The sequence below is a fragment of the Grammomys surdaster genome, unplaced genomic scaffold (genome assembly GCF_004785775.1).
Source record: "Grammomys surdaster isolate TR1022 unplaced genomic scaffold, NIH_TR_1.0 126071, whole genome shotgun sequence".
NCBI lineage: Eukaryota > Metazoa > Chordata > Mammalia > Rodentia > Muridae > Grammomys > Grammomys surdaster.
Genome location: NW_021620880.1, coordinates 817,788 through 840,302, shown reverse-complemented (window position 1 = coordinate 840,302; position 22,515 = coordinate 817,788). Strand labels below are relative to the sequence as shown.

Genomic DNA, 22,515 nt, shown 5'->3' with positions numbered 1-22,515 from the left:
CTACAAATAAACATGTGGAAGAGCTGTTTTCTAAAAATAAAATAAATGTTTTATTTGGAAAAAGTCAGCTTCTTACACAAGGTTTTAAATCTATATTCACCCTGTCAATTACAATGGTATTTTAAACACATTGAGTACAATTCAGTGTCATATGTCTTATTTTTTTCTGCCTCTATTCAGAAGACATCAGGTTAAAAAAAAAAAAAACACTATAATTCCAATCTGGTCCATCTTTCCTCCTATCCTTACGTTGAACCCATTTTCCTACATTTCTGGTAAGTGAAAGGGTCATGAAAGTTAAGATGTGGAGGTAAGACTATGTCAAATAATTGTAAGCATGATAGAAATTCCTCTTTAAGCCTTGGTGTATGGCAGGGAGGTGGGCACTTACTGTACTCGCCAACTTCCTCCCTAGTTATCTTTATTGGCTTCCCTGAGGCCAAACACTGACCCTCTTGGTTTTGCAAATACTGAAAAACAATGTAAAAAACAAAAAGCACATACATTCAGTCTGTACTGAATATCTCACATACAGCTCTAAACTAGTAATAATATAAATGAAACTATCAAAAAATCAAGAGAAAGGGTTTCAGGGGTTGGGTTAAGGAGAAGGATTCCAGGGTGCCTGTGGGTTGTGGCTCAGTGGTACAGCATATGCCTAGCATGCTTATGGCCCTGGGTTCAATCCTAAAAACCAAGACCTCAAAGCCCCTCAAACCCACACATACCCTAAGATTCTCACACCATAACCAAGGTTTTGGGAAAACCTATGCTGAATTCAGCTGATGCCAGAAATACTGTCTACATTAAATCAAACAATTAAGGAATTGTTTTGTAGATGTTAATACTAACTTTTTGCAGTTGATTTCAAAAATGGCCAATTACCTCTAACCACTCAGTGTCTGTGAATAGGAACAAAGGTAACAATTTAGTGATAACATTTTAGCATGAGGCTGTAGTAAGCATTTGAGAAGAGGTGCCCAGTAGGTGACAGGCTGTGGCTGGAACTGCCAAGATGTTCCCAGAATTTTATGCTTCAAATTTCTTAAATATATACCTAGCAGGCAGATATGCCAGGCAACTATAATGCTAGAAAAATACTTTAGTCAGTGTTTTATAAACCTGCGACTTTTGACCAATATTTCTATTCACAAATGTTCTGGTAACAATGTCTGACAAAGCACTACAAACAACAACAAAACAAGATTAAGGTTAGTTACCTCAAGCAAGCTAGTTGTTATTTTTCCTTTTAAAATGACAATTAAAACAGATGAATTCAGCAGAATGGTTTTAAAAGTTAAGGCTCTCTAAAGAGTTCTAAAAACTAAAATTTAAGGCACATATTATAATCTTCATGACACTGTTAAAAGCTAAGATTAAAACAAAACAAAACAAACAAACAAACAAAAAATCACTACTTCTTTCCCATATCCTTTGCCAACCACTCCCTACCGAAAGCATTGTATATTTTAAATTCAGGCATTGGTAAGGAGTGAAAAAAAAAATCCCACCAATGAACACCTGGTAGGTTTTCCACACAAATGTCCACTGTCTGCACTGAGCACCACTGGTAGACTAGAGGCCAGCAGGATGTTTCGGATGTCGTGGGTCACACGCTGCTCTCTTCATGCTTCACAGGTCAGACTGGACTCTCCTCCTCTGCGGGGTCCCCGGAGCTGCTCTGCTGCGGCGACTGTGCTGCTTTCATCGTCTCCTTTGGCTTCTCATCCACATCGGTGCTGGTCTCGTCCTCTTTACCTTCCCTTTTCTGCTTCTCCTCCGCTTTCTGTTCCTTGGCCACAAGTCGATAATTGATGCCCATGCCAATGAAGAGATAGACGCCCGCGATGATGAGGATCACACCGCAGGCCCAGTACGTGTATTTGTAGTCTCCATACATGTCATTGAGGCGGCCTAAAGATGCAGAAGACAAGGCTATGTGGTAAGAGCAAACAAAGACACCTCCTAAAGTGCAAGGATCTACTCAGAAAGATGCCAAAGCAACCTTCAAAGAGCCCACGAACTACACATAGTACAAAAAATGAGCTACAAGATTTTCTATTTATAGAGTTTCTGATTTTGACTGGCCTTGTGTTTTCTACTTTCAAATCAGCAACAACTAACTCTTGGCAAATCTCAATGATAAAAGTCAGAGATCATAATCCATTCTCACTCCACAAAGGGCAAGACTGTAATTCAAAGGAAGTTTGAGAGTGTCCAAGGCCACATAGATCTACTCCAGTCACCAAGGCCAAAGTTCTTTATCAGTACTTCCTGAGAACACTGCTCTGTAGCCAATAGCACACTCTCAGCACCAAATCCACAATGTATCTTCTAGCAGTTACAGAAATTCAAGTACAGCAGCAGGAAGTAACTGCTTCAAGGTCACAGACTAGTAAGGAACACAAGGCTCTGAGTTGAGGCCTGCACCTGCTACCTCCCTGCTACAGGAAGCCTCTCTACTGTTTTGACACCAAATGAATTTGGAAAATGGCTCATCATATACATCCTCTCCCAAAACCTTGTGTTGTTTGATGGCAATGATGTCACCTGACCAATTTGAAAGGAACTCTATATGGGTATTACACAAACTGACAAGTGCTACAGGGAGAGTTCTGGGACTAGAACGTGGGCGGTGGAGACTAGTGAATAGGGTGAATGCTGCTTCTTTTGAAGCAGAGACAGCAGGAAGATGGACCTGTCAAGGAAAAGAAGATAGAGAGGATCCAGGCAGAACAGCCACTGCAAAGGCACAGGGTTATGAGCAGAAAAACAGAAAAGGGTTAGGTCCTAGATCAGAAAGCAAGAGGTCAGGGTAGAAAACAGGTTGGAGAGACAGACAGGGCCACGCTCTGCAGAGCCTTGGAAGCCGTAAGAATTTTAAAGTAAGGGCTGGAGAGATGGCTTAGTGGTTAAGAGCACTGACTGCTCTTCCAGAGGTCCTGAGTTCAAATCCCAGCAACCACATGGTGGCTCACAACCATCTGTAATGAGATCTGATGCCCTCTTCTGGTGTGTCTGAAGACAGCTACAGTGTATTCATATATAATAAATAAATAAATCTTTAAAAAAAAAAAAAAAAAAAAGAATTTTAAAGTAAGTTGGTCAAAATCTTATCTATAAATTAACCACCACTATCTAAAAGGAAGTTGGAACATTTGTGAAGATCTTGCTGTGCAGGCCAATGCTGATCCTGACCTCACAATCATCTTGCATCAGCTTCCAAGTGTTGGAATAACAGGCGTGCACCATCACGATGGGATTTTAAAAAAGAGTTTAAGCCAGGCAGTGGTGGTGCATGCCTTTAATCTCAGCACTTGGGAGGCAGAGTTTGAGGCCAGCTTGGTTTACAGAATTCCAGGACAGCCAGAGCTATACATAAACTTTGCTTTGAAAAATCCCAAACCAAATATAAAACAAATACTACTCAAACAAAAAACACCCAAAGAAAAAGTTTAGTAACCCAAGCTCTCAAATTATATAAAGATTCATAAACTACTGTAACTGAACAGAATTATCTATGGAACTGCTACTAAAATAATCCTAAGCTTTGTGAGTCCAAGATGCACAGTGGTTAGGACAGTCACTAGTACACTTTCATGGGAATGAAAGAGGTACACTTCTACCTGACTACTACTGAAATGTATCCTATTATTAAAATGCAGTCTTCAATTGTGCTTTAAAGGTAGAGCTGTATTTTACACATTAGTTTTATAACCAGATCAGAACCTAAAATGTAGGGAGACATACTATACCTAAAAGTGGTGGCCCTAGAAGGACAGGACAGCATTCCACAATGGTCACCAAGCCAACAGCACTGGAGAACCTCTGGGGTCCAACGAGGTCCATCAATGTTTCAAATAATACGGAGCTGAGCCAACCAAAGGCAAATCCAAAGACTCCCGCGTAGATACAGAACCCAACGTAGGTTGTAGACAAAGGTGCTAGCAAATGGCACACTCCATTTGCAACAACAGAAGCAGCAAAAAAGTACTGGATCCGAGGTCTGATCCACTTGGTGTTGGCTGCAAGTCCCATGGATGGTCTGGCTACCATATCAACAAATGCCAAAATGGAAAGGAGGAAGGCTGACTTCTCACTGGAAAAATGCTTACTCTTACCATAATTACTAAGAAAGACCAAAGGGGTAAAGAGTCCAAAAAACATGACCACATTTCCAGACAGGTACAGCAAAAAGCCTCTATGGGTAAACAGGGACAAGTCCAGGAATTTATTAATTGTTTGGAAGACTGATAGCTTTTCTCCTTTGGGACTTCCTCCAATGAGATCTGTATTTGCATCAGATTTTCCAGCTTCCTGTAGAGAGTCTTTGGACTTGAGTTTTTCTAGCTTGACTTGATCAGGCCCTATTGGTCGCATCAGGGATCCAGCTACACAACAGTTTAGGAGGAGGCCCCCAAGAATTAGGAAGCTTCCTCTCCAGCCAAAAATACCAAAGAAAGCCTGATTAAGTGGAGCCAGGGTAGAGAGGAACACAGGGCTGCCTGCCATGGCCAGTCCATTGGCCAATGGTCGCTTCTTGTAGAAATACTTGCCAATCATAGTCAGAGCTGGGTTCAAGTTGAAAGCAAGCCCAAGACCTAGGGAAAGGAGCACAGACAGCACACTGTCATAAACAGACATTGAACATAATCTTTGACACTACTTACCAAGCAAAGACATTGGAGTAAATGGGGTTAAAGAGATAGTCCAGTGCCTAAGGCATGTACTGTCTGCAGAGGACCCGAGTCAGAAGTCCCATTATTCACACTGGGAAGCTTATAACACCCTTGTAACTCCAGCTCCAGGAACTGTGATGCTTGTAACCTAGCTAAACCCATCTCCTTGATCCAGCTATACACCATAAACCCTGTCTTGATACAGCTATGTACAATTAACACTGTGTCCTTATTCAACTGTATATAATAACCATGCTGAGATTTCTAGAGTTCCCTAACCTCAGCTTTACTCTGTATGTACTGTGTCCTTTCCTTCATTCCTTCACTGCCCCAAATAAGAGCAACTCCTGGAGCTGGGCTGGACACGGCAAACTTTATTCTGTCTCAAACACTGAATGCTATTAATAAAAGCTGTTCACAATACACAGTTAACTAAAAGAAAATGATGACAAAATACACAAAATCTCATCCTCTTTGGTCTAAACAAGCAAACAAAAACAGTTAATTTTATATACTGAAGCAAATGTATGGCAGACCATACATTTGAATGCTATAATATTCAAAAGCTCATTTTCTTAATTTGATGACCAAATAAAAACTGAGAAGACCTTTAACCTTCAGAAGTGTCAATTGGGTAGCATCCTGTGCTAATGTAATAAAAGCCTATTGTTCATGGGAAAAGGAGGTAAGAAGAGAATAGCCAATGACCACCCTTCCACGAATCACTGCATAAACTTTATCTCACCATCCCTCGGTATCCTGGAATTCATTCTGTAGGCCACGCTGGCCTCTGCCTGCCTCTGCTTCCTGAGTGCTGGGATTACATGTGCCACCCTGCCCGCTACCACTGTCTATTCTAAAATGATACAATCATCTCTTAAAATAAATTAGCAATAACTACATATTGTATGGCAGTAGTTTACTCCATCCCAGCATGGTGCAGGGGCAGGCAGATGAATCTGAGCCAGCCTGGTTTACATAGCAAGTTTCAAGCCAGCCAAGGCTACACAGTTGACCCTGTCTTCTAAATGAATAAAACAATTTTATGTGTGTATGTGCATGCCCAGATGATGGTGTGAGAGTGGAGGGCTGTACCTACCAGATTTGGTTCATTCCTTACACCACATGGGTCAGGGAAAGACTCAGGTTTCCTTTACACTCTGAATCACCTCACTAGTGCTCAGCTAATGAGCAGTTCTCTAAAATGACAAGTGTATTATCAAATATTGACAATAAATAAACCAGTGTCACTCACCTCCAATAACACCAATGCACAAGTAAAGTTCCTGCACCGTGTTACAGAAAGAAGCTGCGATCAAGCCACAACCAGACAGGCAGCCACCAGCGATCATTACTGGACGGCTGCCATATTTATTCACCAAGACACTGCTGATAGGACCTAGGAGAGAATCAAAAATGTAGTAGTACAAATTCTCATATCCATAAAGAAAGGCCAAATTCGAAGGTGGATCATTTCAACTAGAAAACTAATGAGTCCATCCCATGGTTCATAAGCCTGACAACTGCATTTTATGCCACTGGGTGAGGCACATCTTCAAACTCCAACAAACGTTTCTGCTGATTACAAAATGAAGTATTAAATTCATTTATTTGGAATTAAAAAAACAGTTGAGTTTCACACTTCATAGATATGCCTATTTACAGGATACTAGAACCTGCTTGGTTACAGCAGATGACTGGGTTCCATCCTCATATGGTAGAGGAAAAAAAATCATGTTAAAACTCAACCGAAAACCAAAAGCACTGAGTATTGAGAGGCAAGAGCTTTAGGAAATAATTAGGTCAGAGCCTCGTGAGTTTATCAAGTATCTTTCTGAAAGAGGCCTGAGGGAACATATCTTCTCTTCTGTCACATGAGGCAGCTAGCAGGCACTGGCTACAAGGAATAGGCCCTTACCAGAAGCCTAAGGAATGAAAATAGCCAGTTTATGACATCACAAGTCACTTGAAAACTTAAGCTCCTGTTTGTATAGGACATTGATAGAATATCTGTACATTTTCATACAAATTATTTATATGGCTTTACATAGTCAGAATTCTAAAATAAATATTGCAACACTAGTGTTCTATGAAGTTTAGGTTAGTGTTGCTAATTTTATAATATTTGAACTCCTCAAAAAAGGGAAAAACAAATCAAAAGCAACTTAGATCTTTTTTCCTTTGGCCAGGTGTAGTGCTTCACATCTTTAATCTAAGCCTTTGGGAGGAAGAAGAGGCAGGAGGATTTCTGTGACTCTGAATGTCAGAATGGTCTATATAGCAAGTTACAGGACAGCCAGGGCTTGTCCCTTGAAAACTCTAATTTCTAGGACTAGAGAGATGGCTTAGTGACTACGAGTACTTGCTGCTCTTTTAGAGGACCTGAGTTCAGTTGCCAGCACCCAATATTTGGCAGCTTATAACTGTCCACATCTTTGAGGGATCCAATGCCGTCTTCTGGCCTCTATGACCACTAGATTCACATGCACAAAAACAGAGACAAAGATATCACACATAAAAATCAAAACCTTAAAGTGATATAATTTAGCTCTCAAAACTTATTTAAAAACAAATAGCCCAGAAACCTGTGTTAACAAAGTTAACAGCAACAGTGACATAGGTCTACCCAAGGCAGAGGTAAGCTAGCTTGATCTATATAGTGAATTCAAAGACATCTAGGCCTACATAATGAGAACTGTATTTTTAAAAAATGAGGTGGTGCAGTAGAGGAAGGCAGATCTCTGTGAATGAGACCAACCTGGTCTACAGAGCTAATTCCCTGTGTCAAAGGTGGGGGTTGGGGGATAAGGGAAGGGGACCGGACAGGCATGGTGGCACAGGCCTTTAAATCCTAGCATGGGGTGGGGTACTGGTTTAAACCCTACTACTACACAGAGACCCTGTCTCAAAAAACAAACCAGGAAGGGAGGAGGGAATGAATGATAGCACAGCTGATTAAGAGCTTGACTTCCCCAGGATCTAGGTTTGCTTCTCTGCACCAATGGCAATTTACAACCAAGTGTAACTCCAGTCCAAGGGGATTTGAAGCTCTCTTCAGCCTCCATAGTCACCAGGCATTCACATAGCACACAGGCAAAACACTCATACCCATATTTTTTTTAAGTTAAAGACATAAAAAGATACACAGGAAGAAGCAGGTCTTCAAATTACTGCTCCTGTCCATTTATCCCTGTTTTAATCAATTAACTTAATCATGTTTAATTAAATTATGACTTCAAGTCAGGTGACAGTGTTGTGTGCCTTTAACTCAAGCACTTGGGAGGCAGAGGCAGGTGGATTTCTGTAAGTTGGAGGACAGCCAAGTCTGCAGAGACAAAGTTATACAAAAAATCTCTGTCTCAAAAAAAAAACCAAACTACCCACCCCACCCTGGAAAAAATTATGACTTCAACTATACAGTGCTGTTTGTTCATGGGCTTATTACATCAAAAAGAACAGCAAAATTAGTGTTCTCTCCTACAGCATGCAGCCCAGAGCTGAATCCACTCGAGAGACTTAGTAAAGACTGCTGAATCGGCTACCAATTTCGCAGCCTAAGGCTAAGTTACTCTCCACTGAAAAGTAGACTGTTGGCTATTAAAGATCTACATGTGAGTGTGTGTGATCTGAGACACTAAATTCTTAGCAAAAACTATCTTGTTGGATAGCTCACAGGACAACATGGAACACTGCCAACCTAGCTAAACAAAAATACTTTGCCCTAGAATTCCTATGAAATAACCTCAAGTTTTATGGTAGGTTTAACTTTTATGTTTAATTGTGGTTTGATGTCTCCAGGTAAAATAAACATGTTTTAAATAAGCAATTTACTTTCTACATAGCCTCCACACCATGCCAAAGAAAACAAAAAGGAAAAAAGATACAATTCAAGTTTAAGTGCAGCGAAAATGCTTTTAGAACTCATAACATCACAGAAACAAGTTATTCAGCTTGTCTCTTGGTGTGTGCACATGCACATGAGGATGCCAGCCAAACAGGGAGTCAGTTGTCCTCACCTCTTTGTGCTTGTGGGACAAGCCTAGTCCTTTTCAAATATCTGGCAGAGAGCAAGAGAAATGTGGTTTGCATTTCATTTTTTTCCAAAAAAGCCACAATGGAATGAGGGAGTAAGAGCTGCCCAGTGTTATCAGGGATGAAAAGCACGCTTAATACAACCCTTCAGGAAGTAACACTGAGCAAGATACTAAAATGTCCAGACTCTGGCTGCCTAATGTAAGTTAAAGGAGCGGTGGGTACTCACCTCCAGCATACATGACAGCCAACATGATAGATGATATCCATGACACTTCACTGGTTGTTGCACTGAATATAACTTCAATCTCTTTAAAGAAGACAGTGATGGATTTGGGAAATGCATAGGAGAAGCCAATAGAAATGAAAGCTCCAACTACCACTGCCCACCCCCAGCCTCCATCTGGGGGGGTATATCCCACTGGTCCTCCAATAGCAGGTGGCATTTTAAGTGTAGATGAATTCCAAGATGCAGCGCAAATCTAGTATCTGAAGGATATGAAGTGGAAAAAAAATTATGTCAGCAACAAAACAACCTCCACAAATTCCTTTTCTGCACTAAAAGCCTTTTAACAATCATAATGACAAAGGAAATGTCTTGTTGGGTTTTGTTCTTTCAGGCGAGGGAAGGATCCATAGTGAGACCCTATCTCCAAAAGTGGGGGGCAAGGAGAACAACAAACCTGTCACTCTACAATTCCAGTGGACCTAGTACTCCTACTTTTCTGCTTTGGTTTTAACCCTTTTGTTTCTTTGTAGTGTATTCTATGTGATTTTTAAAAATGATTTTTATCATCGTTGGACAATGACACTTTATGGAGAATAAACACCATGTACCGTAAAGTGGCCAGCTTTCACAGCCAAGCAAGTGAAACAGATTTCTGTCAATAAAATCACATGTCAATTGTGACACCATCCCAACTCTATCTAGGAAATCAGCAAAGCAGGAGTTTTGACTGTTTATATGGGAAAAGGTATTTTTTTTTTTAAAGGTTTAAGATCTTTTAAGAGAAAATCACACAGTCCAGGCTGACTTCAAACTCTTATATGTTTGAGGCTAGCCTCAAACTCCTGGTTCTGCTCATAGCTTCCAAGTGCTGGAATTATAAGGATTTTTTAAAAATACCAAATTTTGTTATCAGTGTATAAAATAATGAGTGTCACTGATATTTTTCACACAACTTGCTCATATTTGCACCCCCTTTCTCTTGTCACTCTATCCCCTTCTTCCCAATCTCCACTCTGCCTCCATGTTTTATGTACATGTGTACAGCTACCTAAGAGAGAAGACATGATATCTGCTTTTCCTTCCCTCCCCCACCCCAGAAACCTCTGATTTCTGACTCAGGCTCTCCCTAGATCTAAGTAGTCACAAATTTTTCCTTCCTTTGAGGATCCAGCTTTTTACTCCAAGGGACGGTGAACCCCAGCACAACATGGGATGAGTAAACTGCACACTTCTATAGTAATAGGCGTAGGTTGACAAATCCCTCGGGTACCTGTGTTCTTAGAAAATATGGCTTTTACCATATTTAGCTCTATCTAAATATTAAGGCTCTGGATTTATTTATTTATTTATTTATTTTAAACAAACAAGCCTTTGGGGGTGTGGGGGAAATGGAGATATGTTGTAGGAAAATTTCATTCAGGCCAGATAAAAACATCTTTATATAAGCCAAGGTTTCTTGAACGTTGTACCTAACTGAATTAAAAAAAAGCTACTAACATAGGTGTGCTGGTAAATCTGCGAAGTACAAGTGCTCCAGGTACTCATTTTCTCTTTCCTTTATCTGAGCATAAAGACTTCTTAAAACTTTCCAAAGAACTACTAAAAAGACCTCAGGAGTATTTACATATACGAAATAGAACACACACACACACACACACACACACACACGGCTGTCTAACACATCAAGCCCTGACTAGAACAGCAATACGTGCTGGACGTGTTGTGCTTAGCTGCCAGCTATGGTTTGTCCCATTTAAAAGGCAGCTCTAATTTTCAGTTATGAAGACTTGCCTCATCAAGTTAAAAGCTTTTCTACAGAATCTACAACTCAACTTCAAGTAGCTTTAGGAAGATTCACAAATAAATGAGTACCAAAATAGGGGTTTTTGGGGGGCCGGGGGGCAAGACGGCAAACATTTAAAAACCCAGAAACAGATTCAACACAATTCTACCACCTGACAAATAATTGTTACAGTTAACATAACATTCTGATTTAAAAGTCTCCATTTATACTACCAGCATTTCTTCCTTACACAGAAGGCCTTATCCCAAAAGAAAATTATAGGACTAGACTCTTTGCCTGTAGTTCAGGAAAAGGGAACACATATTAACCTCACATGGTAGAATTCAGAGGCTGAATGATAGAACAAAAGTTTTAAGATTTTAATCTTAAGAATGTGCAGCAGTCACGCAGTTTAAATGTTATTGCCTTAAAGCAACAGGGGGTTAAAAAACAAGTGACAGAATGGTAAGATGTGGCTCCTAAGAGGTCACAGAAGCTAAGCATAGTGGGGCATTCCAGAAATACCTGCACTGAGGTGGGAGGGCAGGTAACATACTTAATCCCATCACCTGGGAGCCAGAGGCAGGAGGATCTCTACCTTCTGAGACCAGTTTGGTCTACAGAGTGATTTCCAAAATACCCAGATCAACACAACACAACCCTCACATAAACAAAAAAACAAAACACCAATGGGTTAGAGACATAGCTCAGTGGTTAGGAACACATACTAGTCTTACAAAGGACCTGAGTTTGACTGCCAACACCCACACTGGGTGGTTCATAAGCACCAGGCTACCCAGCTCTGAGGGTACCCATAATCACATGTACATTCTCCCACACAAACACAGTGGTTCAGGTGTGATCTAGAAAGCCAAAGTTGTATTCCAACCCCATGCCCTGGACTCTCTCCAGAAAAGTTACAAAAGCCCCAGGAAACTATTAATTTCCCTGAACTCCCATTCCACTTCCTAAAGGGGTCAGCAGACAGGTTGTGAAATGTAAAAGATATAGAATATATCTAAAGCTCAATGTATATTACTAAGCATAAACCAGTTTCAGGCTTCAAATTCAGACACTCAGATCCATAAGACTGATTTAACATGATAGCCTCCTGTTTAACTGTTTTGATCTAGCTCCGTGTTGTACATACAAGTGTAGAGAGGCCAGGGGGCGGGGGTGGGGGGTGGCACATGCCTTTAATCCCAGCACTTGGGAGGTAGAGGCAGGCGGATTTCTGAGTTCGGGGCCTGCCTGGACTACAGAGTGAGTTCCAGGACAGCCAGGGCTACACAGAGAAACCCTGTCTCGAAAAACAAAAACAAACAAACAAACAAAAAACAAGTGTAGAGAGAGAGAGAATATGAATGAATTAAGCTGGAAGTGTATCTCAGTAGCATACTTAACATGTACACTTAGCATGCCTTGGGTTTAGTCCCCAGCAGTTACTGCCTCACATCCCCCAACCAAAAAAGGGGGAAAAAAAAGGAAAACCACCTATGAAAAGTAGATGACTACTAGATCTGACTCACAAAACACTCATCAATTACAACACGTATAGTCTTAATCATACTGCATAAAGAAACACCACACAAAATGTAAGCTTGCCTCTACAAACTCTTACTTGCTTCTGCCTCCTGAATAGCAGGATTGAAAACATGCACCACCATGCCCAGCTGACACTGGTGTTAGGACACTAAACGGTGTGGTGGGTAGAGGTACTTTCAAGCAAATCTGGCTATCTGAATTTGATCCCTAGAATCTTCAGCAAGCTAACTCCAAAGTTGTCCTCTCTTCCACGTGAATGCCACAGCATATATGCCTACATATATACATCATGCACACATTCATACAATAATTTAAGCCTAAATAATAAAAACAAAAAGAAAATCTTGTCATTTGTGTCATGGATGGACCCCAAAGACACTTGCTGAATAAAGTAAATCAGATCCAGAAAGATAAATACTGTAGTAGTTTTTTTATGTGTCAGTTCAAGTGTGATATTGTTCTAAATCATGAGTGTTTTTTCGTAAAAGACTTACTGCTAAATACACTGAACACTAGGCAAGCACTCACCCACTGAACCACATGCCCAGCCTTTAAATAGCCTTCCTAATTACTGATGATATAAACCTCACACTATGTTGTCATTAAAATAATTACTGGGTTTTTTTTTTATTAGAAATATACAATTTGCAAATGAGTACCTGATTTTCCTCAAATTAGAGTAATTATTAAACCACTTGTCTTCCTTCTACTCAACTGAGGTTTCTAAGTGACAGAGTGCTAAGAGTAAGTACTAATACAATCAGAAGAGGCTGAAGGAAGGATGTGTGCTTCTAATCTGTAAGGATTTCAAGGCTAAGGTTCAATGACCTCTTTAAAGGTTCTTCCAGCTGAGCTGCTGAATAGGATGTTTCAATGAATGTGAAGTATATTTGCTCATGTGAACCTACTGGAAACAGGGCCAGAAAACCCAAGTCAAATTAAGATGTCCATTTAAATGGTGGCATCTACATTTTCTAATTGAAAAATATTCTACCTGAATTTGTGACTTAACCTGTGACATTATGATTATATAACCCTATGACAAGGTCTCTCTGCCGTGTAGCTTTATAGATAGGTCTGGCTAGCCTCACTCTCCAGGGGAACAAAAGTAATGCTTCCCCTAAGGGGTGTCAGATTCCTGGGGCAGTTTGGCAATACCTGTAGAATTCATCAGAATACATTTTTAAACTGGGTATGGCAGGGCACACCTGTAATCCCAGTCTCCAGAGGCTGGAGGAAGAGTTGTAATCTGCATAGTGGGTTCAAGACCAGCCTGTGCTACAAAGTGAGCCCTATCCTTTAAAAACAAAAGTAAATGCATAGATGCATAAAAATATATCAAAATTACAACTGTCACTTTTTTTTAATTAGACATTGTTAAGTGCCAGTATAATAACCAAAGTGATTTTTGAAATGGTGACAATTTCAATCTGTGTCTAACAGCTGATAAAATCTGAGATTTACTAGTTTCTAAGTCACAGGTACTACTACTAACAAGCCTACACCCACAGTTGAGATTCCCCAAAAATTTACAAACTCTACTGAACTCCACACACCTTGGAGATTAATCCTGCAGACTGCTAAGTTTAAAATCTCTGATAAGATGGAGAAAAAAAAAAAACTTCCTATAGGAAAATAGAAGAGAAAACTAGGTTAAAAAACACTGCTTTGGTTCTCAAAACTCAGTAACTGGGCTGGTAAGATGACTCAGCCAGTCAAGGCGTTTGCCACTATGCCTGACAGGCAGCTTGATCCTGGGGACCCACACGGTGAGAATCAACTCTTGCAAATTGTCCTCTTTGCTCCACACACTCTCTCTCCTTTCTTGCTAAAGAAATGTAATTTAAAAATATTGAAAAAAGAAAACCTACCTGGGTGGTGGTTGGTAAGCAAAGGCAAGGCGGATCTCAGATTTTGAGACCAGCCTGGTCTGTAGAGTGAGTTTCAGGACAGCCAGAGCTATACCAAGAATCTTTATTTAAAAAAACAAAAACAAAAACAAACAAACAAACAAACAAACAAAAAATTTTACTCTCCAAGATAGTTTACAAACAGTGTGATTTCCTTCTCAATTTTTAAAATTTATTCAAAGAGAAAGAATGTAAGTGTGCAAAGGTGTGTGGATACCACTCCAATGGAGGTCAGAGGAAAACTATCCTGAGTCGGGTTCTCTCCTGCCACCTTGTGGACCCAGGAGTCTAATGCAAGCAGTCAGGCCTGCAAAGAACTACCTCTACCAACTTGACTCAAGTTTCCAGTTATTCAATTATGTAGTGGGTTCGTTTTATCCTGTTATGATTTGGAAGCAAAATGTTCCTCACAGGTTCATGTATTTGAATATTAAAGTCACTAGCTGGTGGCACTGTTTGGGGAAGCTGAGGAACCTTTAGGAGAGAAGACCTAGCTAGAAGAAGTGTGTCCTAAGGGCAGGTCTGGAGGCCTATACGCTATACCAGCTCTGCTTCCTGATTGGCCAGATGTAAGCAAGCAGCCTTATGTTGCTGTCACACCTTCCTCATCCTGATGTGATACTCAAAACCTGGGCTGAAAGAAAGCCTGCCGCTTTGAAGTTGCTTCTTGTCGGGTAACTTGGTCACAACTATGAAAAAAGTAATCACATCCCCAACATCCAAAACCAACAAATGAACACCACTAACCACCAGAGGCAAAACAGAATCATGGGAAAGATTTGTTTTTCAACCAATGATCAGTTATGTAACTTATAATACAGGAACATCTTTTTTTTTTTTTGGTTTGGTTTTTCGAGACAGGGTTTCTCTGTGTAGCCCTGGCTCTCCTGGAACTCACTCTGTAGACCAGGCAAGTCTCGAACTCTCGAACTCAGAAATCCGCCTGCCTCTGTCTCCCAAGTGCTGGGATTAAAGGCGTGTGCCACCACCACCTGGCAATACAGGAACATCTTAAAGTTCTTTTCTCTACAAAGGCTAATTCTGTCAAGTCAAATTGAATATTATAAGCTGTAATCAGCAACAGGGTAGAAGTGTGACAATAAACAGAACTGGGTCTTGTTCGTCTATTTATGGTCAGTGATATCCTTCAAGGGCTGAGCCTTCGTTACTTGGTGAAGGTGAGCTCATTCTGCGATGGTGAGTGTTGAGCTTTGAAACTCTTTTTTGTACACTAGGGCTCACTCTTTCACAGTAGATCATCTGCTGGAAGGTCTATGCCCCTCCACCATTCCTCCAAAAGAAAAAAATCAGAGGGAAGAAAATGCCACGTGGTTAAGACAAATTAAAGAACACACAGAATTTTAAAAGATGATTTACTTGCCAAGCATAGCGGTACACATCTTTGATCCCAGCCCTCAGGATGCAGAAGCAGGTGGATTTCCAGATGCCAGACTGCTGTCAGTGAGACCCTGACTCAGAAAGACTTAATTCTATCTCAACAAATAAATCAATCAGAAAGTGGGAAACCATGAAAGTCTGTGTGTATACACACTTGCGTGTATGTGCATATATGCACATATGGAGGCCATAGGTCTGCATGGGCTTTGTTGAGACAAGGTCTCTAACTTTGCCTGAGCGTGCTCACTTTAGTCTTTAAGAGGGATCATGTCCCCACCTCTCCAGCACTGGGACTGCAAGTGTGCATCACCCTATCAGTTTGCTTTTGGTTTGTCTTTTTTTTTTTTTTTTTTTTGAGACAGTTTCTGTATGTAGGCCTGATTGTCCTTGAACTCACTATGAAGAGCCTGCTGGCCTCAAACTCACAGGAGATCTCCCTGCCCCGACCCCTTGAGTGGTTTTGATTAGGGAGATGATCAGAAACTGGTAGGATAGTGTAGAAGGAAGAGGATGACAATAATAGAAGGCAAAGGCTGTAGCTTAGTCAGGAGAACACTTGCCTAGCATATATGTGGCTCTAGGTTTGTCCTTAGGAGCACACAAACCAGGTATGGTGACTTAGACTATCTTTCAGATACACAGGGTATCTGAATCCAGCTTAGGCCACATAAGATTCTGTCTTGACAACAATAGTAATAATACAAGGTAAAAGACCACTGAATTCACTGGGCTGTGGTGGGCAGAGGCAGGTAGACTTCTGAGTCCGAGGCCAGCCTGGTCTACAGAGTGAGTTCCAGGACAGCCAGGGCTATGCAGAGAAACCCTGTCTTGAAAAAAACAAAAACAAACAAACGACCACTGAATTAATCACAAAGCAATCTAAACTGGGTAACACTAACAGTAATGAAAGAGAGTCAGAGAGGCAAAGATGATGTGGCAGCTGTCTGTGCATGGGAGGAGGAGGCCTACTAGGGGAAGTGCTAAGATGACATAAGAGGATTTAAGCATGGTTACCTGGAAGAACAGTGGAATCACAAGGTTAGGGTTCTGGGGTGAAGAAGTAGAAAACAGAATAAGTACTACATTAAACTTTAATTAAATGCCTCAAAGGTAACTGAAAAAAAGTAGATTAAGGTTCCACTGCTTAACCCCCCACCCCCCCAAAAAAAAAAAACCATGAAGGGCATCTGATGATCTGAGTTCAATCCTTGGAACTCACATAAGAGTCATATATCATTATTAAATAAAAATAGGATTACAGTTTGGCATGGTGGCTCATGCCTGTGGTCTTACCACTTGGAAGTGGAGACAGGAGGATCATGAGTTCAAGCCAAGCCATCTCGGTGCACAGAAAGTGTGAGGCAAGCCTAGGCTATCTGAGAGGGTCTCAAATGCAAAAATGCACATATAAAGTTGGTAAAAACTAAAGTGCAATTAAATTACTGCCTTTTCGAACCAAGAGTAGGTTGTAAATACAGCAGAAAGAAAACCATCACATGTCTTCAAGTAGAAATAGTAAACATGAAATATACTTATCTCCCCTCCTAAACCTTTTGTCAGAAATAAAAACCCGACTGCAGTGCTTGGTCTTCAAGTGAGCTTCCAATGAGGAGACACAATGTGAGAGCGGGATGTGCTAACTAGAACATGTTAAACTATGCCAGGAGGACAAGCTCAAAATCCCAAACTGGGAAGACTAGAAGAAAAGGGAAATAAATCAGATAAGAAACCTATAGATTTCAAACATCAAACATATATATGACCTTGTTTGTATCCTTGATCAAGGGACCCAGTTACTAAAAAAACAAAATTCAATACATAGATATAAACACAACTTGGGAAAATCTGAACACTGATGAGTATTTGGTGATGTTAGTTTTTAAAAGCAGGACAATGTGACTAAGGATTTTCTGAAGACTCTTATCCTCCAGATAGCTATGGATATAGATAGCTAAGTCAGTAAAGTTATTATTGTCATTATTATTTCATCTAGGATTTACTACTTCACAAAGAAAGTAGGAAGGTATAGCAATGAGACTGAAGTGAGTCAATGGCTTGCTAATTAGCATTTTCCATACTAAATAAACTGTAGAGAAGGTAAAAACAAACAAAACAACTTCAGCTTCACCAATTAAAAACACAAGAGGCAGAAATGGCTTTGAATTTAACCTACAAGTTTTATAAGTTGGCAGTTCTGATGTAGTCACACTACCTCAGGATTCCCATTGGTTAAAATGAAGATAAAGAAACTTATATTTGCTCCAGCTAGCAACTTGAACCACATCCTTAACTTCACCCTTGTTTCTCACCTCCAACAAACACTCAGCTAGTCCCCTACCCAAAACCCTGTTTCCTTCATTTTCCCAAAGATTCCCCTAGGTACTCACATAGGGTCCCACTCTAAGAACCTCCTCAAACCAGCTATCTATCCCCAGAACTAAAATGCAAATCTGCTCAGCCACACCTCATTCTTTTTTAACTGTTTAGTCTCTTTCTGTGTCCTTACAATGACTTAAGACACTCCACTGGCTGACACTTCTCTTCCCTCTTATTATTTTTGACCTCTCTATGCTTTAGTTTTTGATGAAACTCCTTCAGCTTCTGCATGGCCCCAGCACTGTCTGAAATGCCCTTTCAGCCAATCACCACCTATGCCAAACTAGCTCCCACCCCTTTGTCAAACTGCAGATTAAGTAGTATTTCCTCAGGCATACCTAGTGTTTCCTTAAATTTAGCATCTTTTCACACATACACAATACAGTTTGTTCCCATGGTAACCTTACTTTTCCCCTAACTCTGTTGCTAAGAGTACTTAACTACATCTGCTTTCCAACTAGACTACAAACCCAAGGGTAAATACTAGAATCCATTCTCTGCTGAATCCTAATGTCTCTAGCCACAATTTTCAGTTTTGTGTTCAAGTTCCATATTCCTAGTCCTTAGTATGGGAAATAAAGTCAAGCAGGCATTATACAGGGACCCAGACCTTGCATGAAATGCATACTGGGACGTTCCTGAAGCACAGTGGGAATGAAAGTTTCAAGGAGTTGGGAGAACACTCATCTAACACTGTTTTTGGCCTGAGTTTACAGGTATCCATGTTTGCATCACCTCATCCCCACCCTGCCCCCCTTAATCTGTTTAGGATTATGTAAATCGTACAGCTAAATCTTTAAAACTCTCAAAATGCTCCTCAAACTAAGAACTTTCATATTTAACAAGGTCACAATCTGATAAGCCAACAGTATCTACTTAAACCCACAATGAAATTACTGAAATACGCTCAAATAAAAATTTGTCCTAGGCTGGATATGGTGACAGACGCTTTTAATCCCAGCACTGGGGAAGCAGAAACAAATCTCTGCGCTCAAGGCCAACCTGGTCTACAGAGTTCCAGGACAGCCAGGGATACACAGAGAAACCCTGTCGCCAACCCCCCTCAATCTAAAGTCTTGAATTATTGGTCATCTCTTATGGTACTTGTAAGGCAAAGTTGTAAAACTTGGTCATTTTTACTTTGCTTTTTTTTTTTTGTTTTTTTTGAGGAGGGTCTCACTATGTAAAGCCTATACCTCCTGCCTGTATACCTTGGATTTAATTTACAAAAGGCTAAGGCCAAGGACTGTCCACCCCCCCCCACACACACACCCGAAGACTTGGACTTAGGACCATTTACTAACTAATTCGAGATAGTCTCTTTCTTATTCAGCTCAGAAAAACAAGCAAAAAACCCACACTGCTTGACTTAGTTCCTAGCCACCCTTTCGCAAACTCTCAATACAATTACTAATCTCACACGTCAGCATATAGTCATTTTATTTCAAAACCAAAATAGTTTTTTTCCCCCAATGCCGGAGATCAAACCTTGGAGCCTCAGGCATGGTAGGCCAGGTAGGTACTCTTACCACTGAGCTGTACACACACCTCCAGCCTAAGCTGTATAATGCCTGAAGATTTCAAAATTAGTTATGGGTAAAAAAAACAAAAGTAGCTTGTCACTGTGTAACTACTAGCAGTAGCCGGCCAGTTTATAATGAGCCACTGGAAAACGGGAAAAGACTGAAGTAGTAGCACGTGCGTTTCCTGGTTGAGTGATCAGAAGCTAGTTTTCGCAACTGCTGGTTGCACCAAAAACGCCACCATAAAGAAAGGCTAAAACGCACTCGAAAAAGGGATGTACTTGGCCCAGAAAGCGAGCTCTGACCAAATGTAAAGATATTTAAATCTTCTCCAGGGGATGCCTTAAGACCCCGTGCTCGCGGCAGACGCGCTGAAGCCACAGGTTGGACCACAAAGAGCCCCTATCCCAACCTTCCGCCCCTTCCTCAAAGTTCATTCGAACCCCGTAGTGTCGTACCGGCGGTCCGCAATGCAGCTCCCCACATTCCTCACACCACTCTAGCGAGTCACCAGGTGGGACACCGATTGGCAGACGTGGGAGGCTGGGCGGGTGTGCCACGAGTCCTAAGTAACTCCCGCCCCAGTGCCTTCCCTCTGAGCAGAAGGCGGCAGGAGTGCACCACGTGAACCGGCCTCAGGTCGTCCCTCTTCCCGACCTAAGCATCTCTCCAGGAGCCTAGAGTAGGCTTCACTGGAAGTGTCTCCCCCAAGGTCACCGGGCACCATGACCCGACTCCCGCAGCCCGGCGGCCGCCACCTGACCATGGGCCCGCAGCTCGGCCGGGAGAGACGCTGTGCCCGGAGCCTCAAGGTCCCCTTCACCCACGCCACGTTCCGGGCCATGCGGCTCCGCGCGCCCAGGATGCCCCGTCGCTCCCCCCCACCCTTGCCCCAGGGACGAAAGTCTCCGCGTGCCCGCCGGGCTCCGCGACCCCACCGGGGCACCAAGGGCACCGCGGATTCCGTGCAGCGCGCTGCCCGCTCAGCCCCGACTAACCGTTATGTGTGTCTCGCGGCGCCCAGAGTATGCGTGACGCGGCGGCGCGGGCCGCAGTTCCTCCGAGCCGGGGGTCCCGTTCGTGTCCCTTGCTCGCCGCCGGGCTCCTTGGCTGCTGCACCTACACAACCGACCAGTCACGTCGCAGCTCGCCACTTTGTCTGGCGGGGCAGGCGCGGCTGCCTTATAACCCGCGGGGGCCGGAGCATGCGCACAGGGGGTGGAGTCGGCCTTCCCGGCCGCCGCCCCCTCCCTGCCATACATACACCCTGCTCGGCATCTCGCGCCTCCACACGCTGCGGGCTGCGCGTGCCCGCTCGCTCGGGCGCGCGCGCCGGCGCCCCCTTCCCGCCACGTGACCCGGCGCCGCGGCCGGGAGACCCGGCACAGTCCCGGGCGCTTCTCGGCGCTCTGAGGGGTAGCTGCTTTTTGGCGCGTGCCCGGGACGCCATCGCGGGCCTCACCCCTCAGGCTCTGGAGGAGAAAAGGGAAAAACTGCCCTGAGGCCGACCCTGAGGTGCAGAGGGCGGTGGCGATGGACTGGCGGAGTCGAGGGACTGGACAGCATTTGAATGGACGTCGGTAGACTCCAATATGGGCCTGGAACCCGGGCTGGGGGACCTGGGGAAGTTGCTGGAGCCCTCCGGGCCTATTTCCTCGCGCTGCATCAGCCACTGTGGAGGCGTTAGGAAGTTTAATGTGCAATTTTACGCAAGTATCTCGTCACAGAGCCTGACCTGTGGCATTTGATGAACGCTTAGTTTAAGGACAAGCTGGTCAGGAGAAACTGGCCCCGGGGCAGAGGGTGTGTACGTTGGAAACGCAGATGTGAACACGCTCTCAGGCCAGAAGTTTATGAACACTGGATTTTGGAGACGGGTTGGAATTATAACTAGTGGGATTGGGACAGTTGCATGCTAAGCACTGTATCAGAATTATCTTGTGTGACCTTCACAACGGTATGAGATAGGTGCTAAGACGATTTTGTAAATAAGGAACCCCGGGCTTCATGAGGTTAACTGGCAGAAGTCACCAGGCTAGGAAGTGGCCAACATTTAAAGTCAAAGCTACAGAGCCTGATGTCACAAGAGCCATTTTCGGTTCTTCACCAAGCCCAGATAACCAAAGTTTCTTGAAGTAAACTAGTGAGTATTCTTAATGACTAGGACCCTTGATGTTTTTATTATTATGGGATGGGTATTTGTTTGATTGGTTTTGATTTCTTGTTTTGTTTTTTGAGATTGTCTCATGTGTATATAGCTCCACCTGGCCTGAAACTCACCACGTAGATCAAGCTGGCTTCGAACTAAGAGATCAACCTGAAAAAAAAAAAAAAATCAACCTGCCTCTGCCTCCCTACCGCTGAGATTAAAGGCATGCACCACCATCACAGTCGGTGTCAATATTTTTATTTGTTTAATTTGTGTTTTGAGACATGGTCTTGCCTTGGCTGGCTTGGAACTTGTAGACTAGACTGGCCTCGAACTCAAGAGGTCCGCCTGATTTTGCCTCTGGAGTACCACTATTAAAGGCATGTGTTCCACCGCACTGGTGAGAATATTATTTTAAAGGAGTCAGGCCTCCTGACTTTCAAGGCTCTTGCTGCATACCAGGACCCTGCCCTCCCCTTCATTTGTCTCCAGCCTCTCCTCACCTACACTAGCTTTCCTAGCCATCTGAAATAGGCCCTATGCTTTGTCTTGTGAATGAAGAACCAGAGATTAAAAAGAGGCCTTGTGTGCTGTCACCTACCCGCTGCCTCCTTTCAATATGAAGAGTTCAGCGTGTTAGTAGGATCTAGTTTGAAATCCACCACCAAGTGCTGCTTATGAGCGGTAATTTGTCTTTTATATCTGATAGATACATAGAAGGGAAAAGCTCTTCAGATCATTGGGGTGGTTGGAACTTAAAACAGTAGTGGTTTAGGATTGTTAGGATAAGGCATTCATTGGTACAACATTTAGCTTGCAGGCGTCTGGCCCCTGTTTAGATCTACAGCACCACAAGGGGAGGCAGTACTTGGAGTGTTCTGGTGGTAATAG

At 42.5% G+C, this 22,515-nt stretch overlaps 1 protein-coding gene and 1 long non-coding RNA gene across 2 annotated transcripts; one reads left to right on the top strand and one right to left on the bottom strand.

Annotated features, from left to right (window-relative positions):
* Window positions 1–24: 24 nt before the first annotated feature.
* Slc16a1 (solute carrier family 16 member 1) lies at window positions 25–20,621 on the bottom strand. The gene is made up of 5 exons (XM_028755663.1): window positions 20,474–20,621; window positions 8,941–9,200; window positions 5,935–6,078; window positions 3,756–4,601; window positions 25–1,914 (listed from the first exon to the last, which is right to left on the bottom strand). Exons 2-5 carry the CDS (start codon window positions 9,155–9,157, stop codon window positions 1,640–1,642), a joined length of 1,482 nt encoding a protein of 493 aa, XP_028611496.1. The 5' UTR covers window positions 9,158–9,200; window positions 20,474–20,621; the 3' UTR covers window positions 25–1,639.
* Window positions 20,622–20,890: 269 nt separating this feature from the next.
* On the top strand, window positions 20,891–21,863 carry LOC114611027. Its single transcript, XR_003709782.1, has 2 exons — window positions 20,891–21,618; window positions 21,714–21,863. It is a non-coding gene; the product is annotated as an uncharacterized LOC114611027 (long non-coding RNA).
* The last annotated feature ends 652 nt before the right edge of the window (window positions 21,864–22,515 follow it).

What these genes read in the sequence shown, in the direction of transcription:
- Slc16a1 (XM_028755663.1), bottom strand. Translation starts at nt 9,157, where the DNA reads ATGCCACCTGCTATTGGAGGACCAGTGGGATATACCCCCCCAGATGGA. An exon ending in GTGCATTGGTGTTATTGGAG is followed by an intron (nt 4,602 to 5,934) that starts GTGAGTGACACT and finishes TCCTTTCCCTAG; the next exon opens with GTCTTGGGCTTGCTTTCAAC. An exon ending in TCTAGGGCCACCACTTTTAG is followed by an intron (nt 1,915 to 3,755) that starts GTATAGTATGTC and finishes CTGCATCTTTAG; the next exon opens with GCCGCCTCAATGACATGTAT.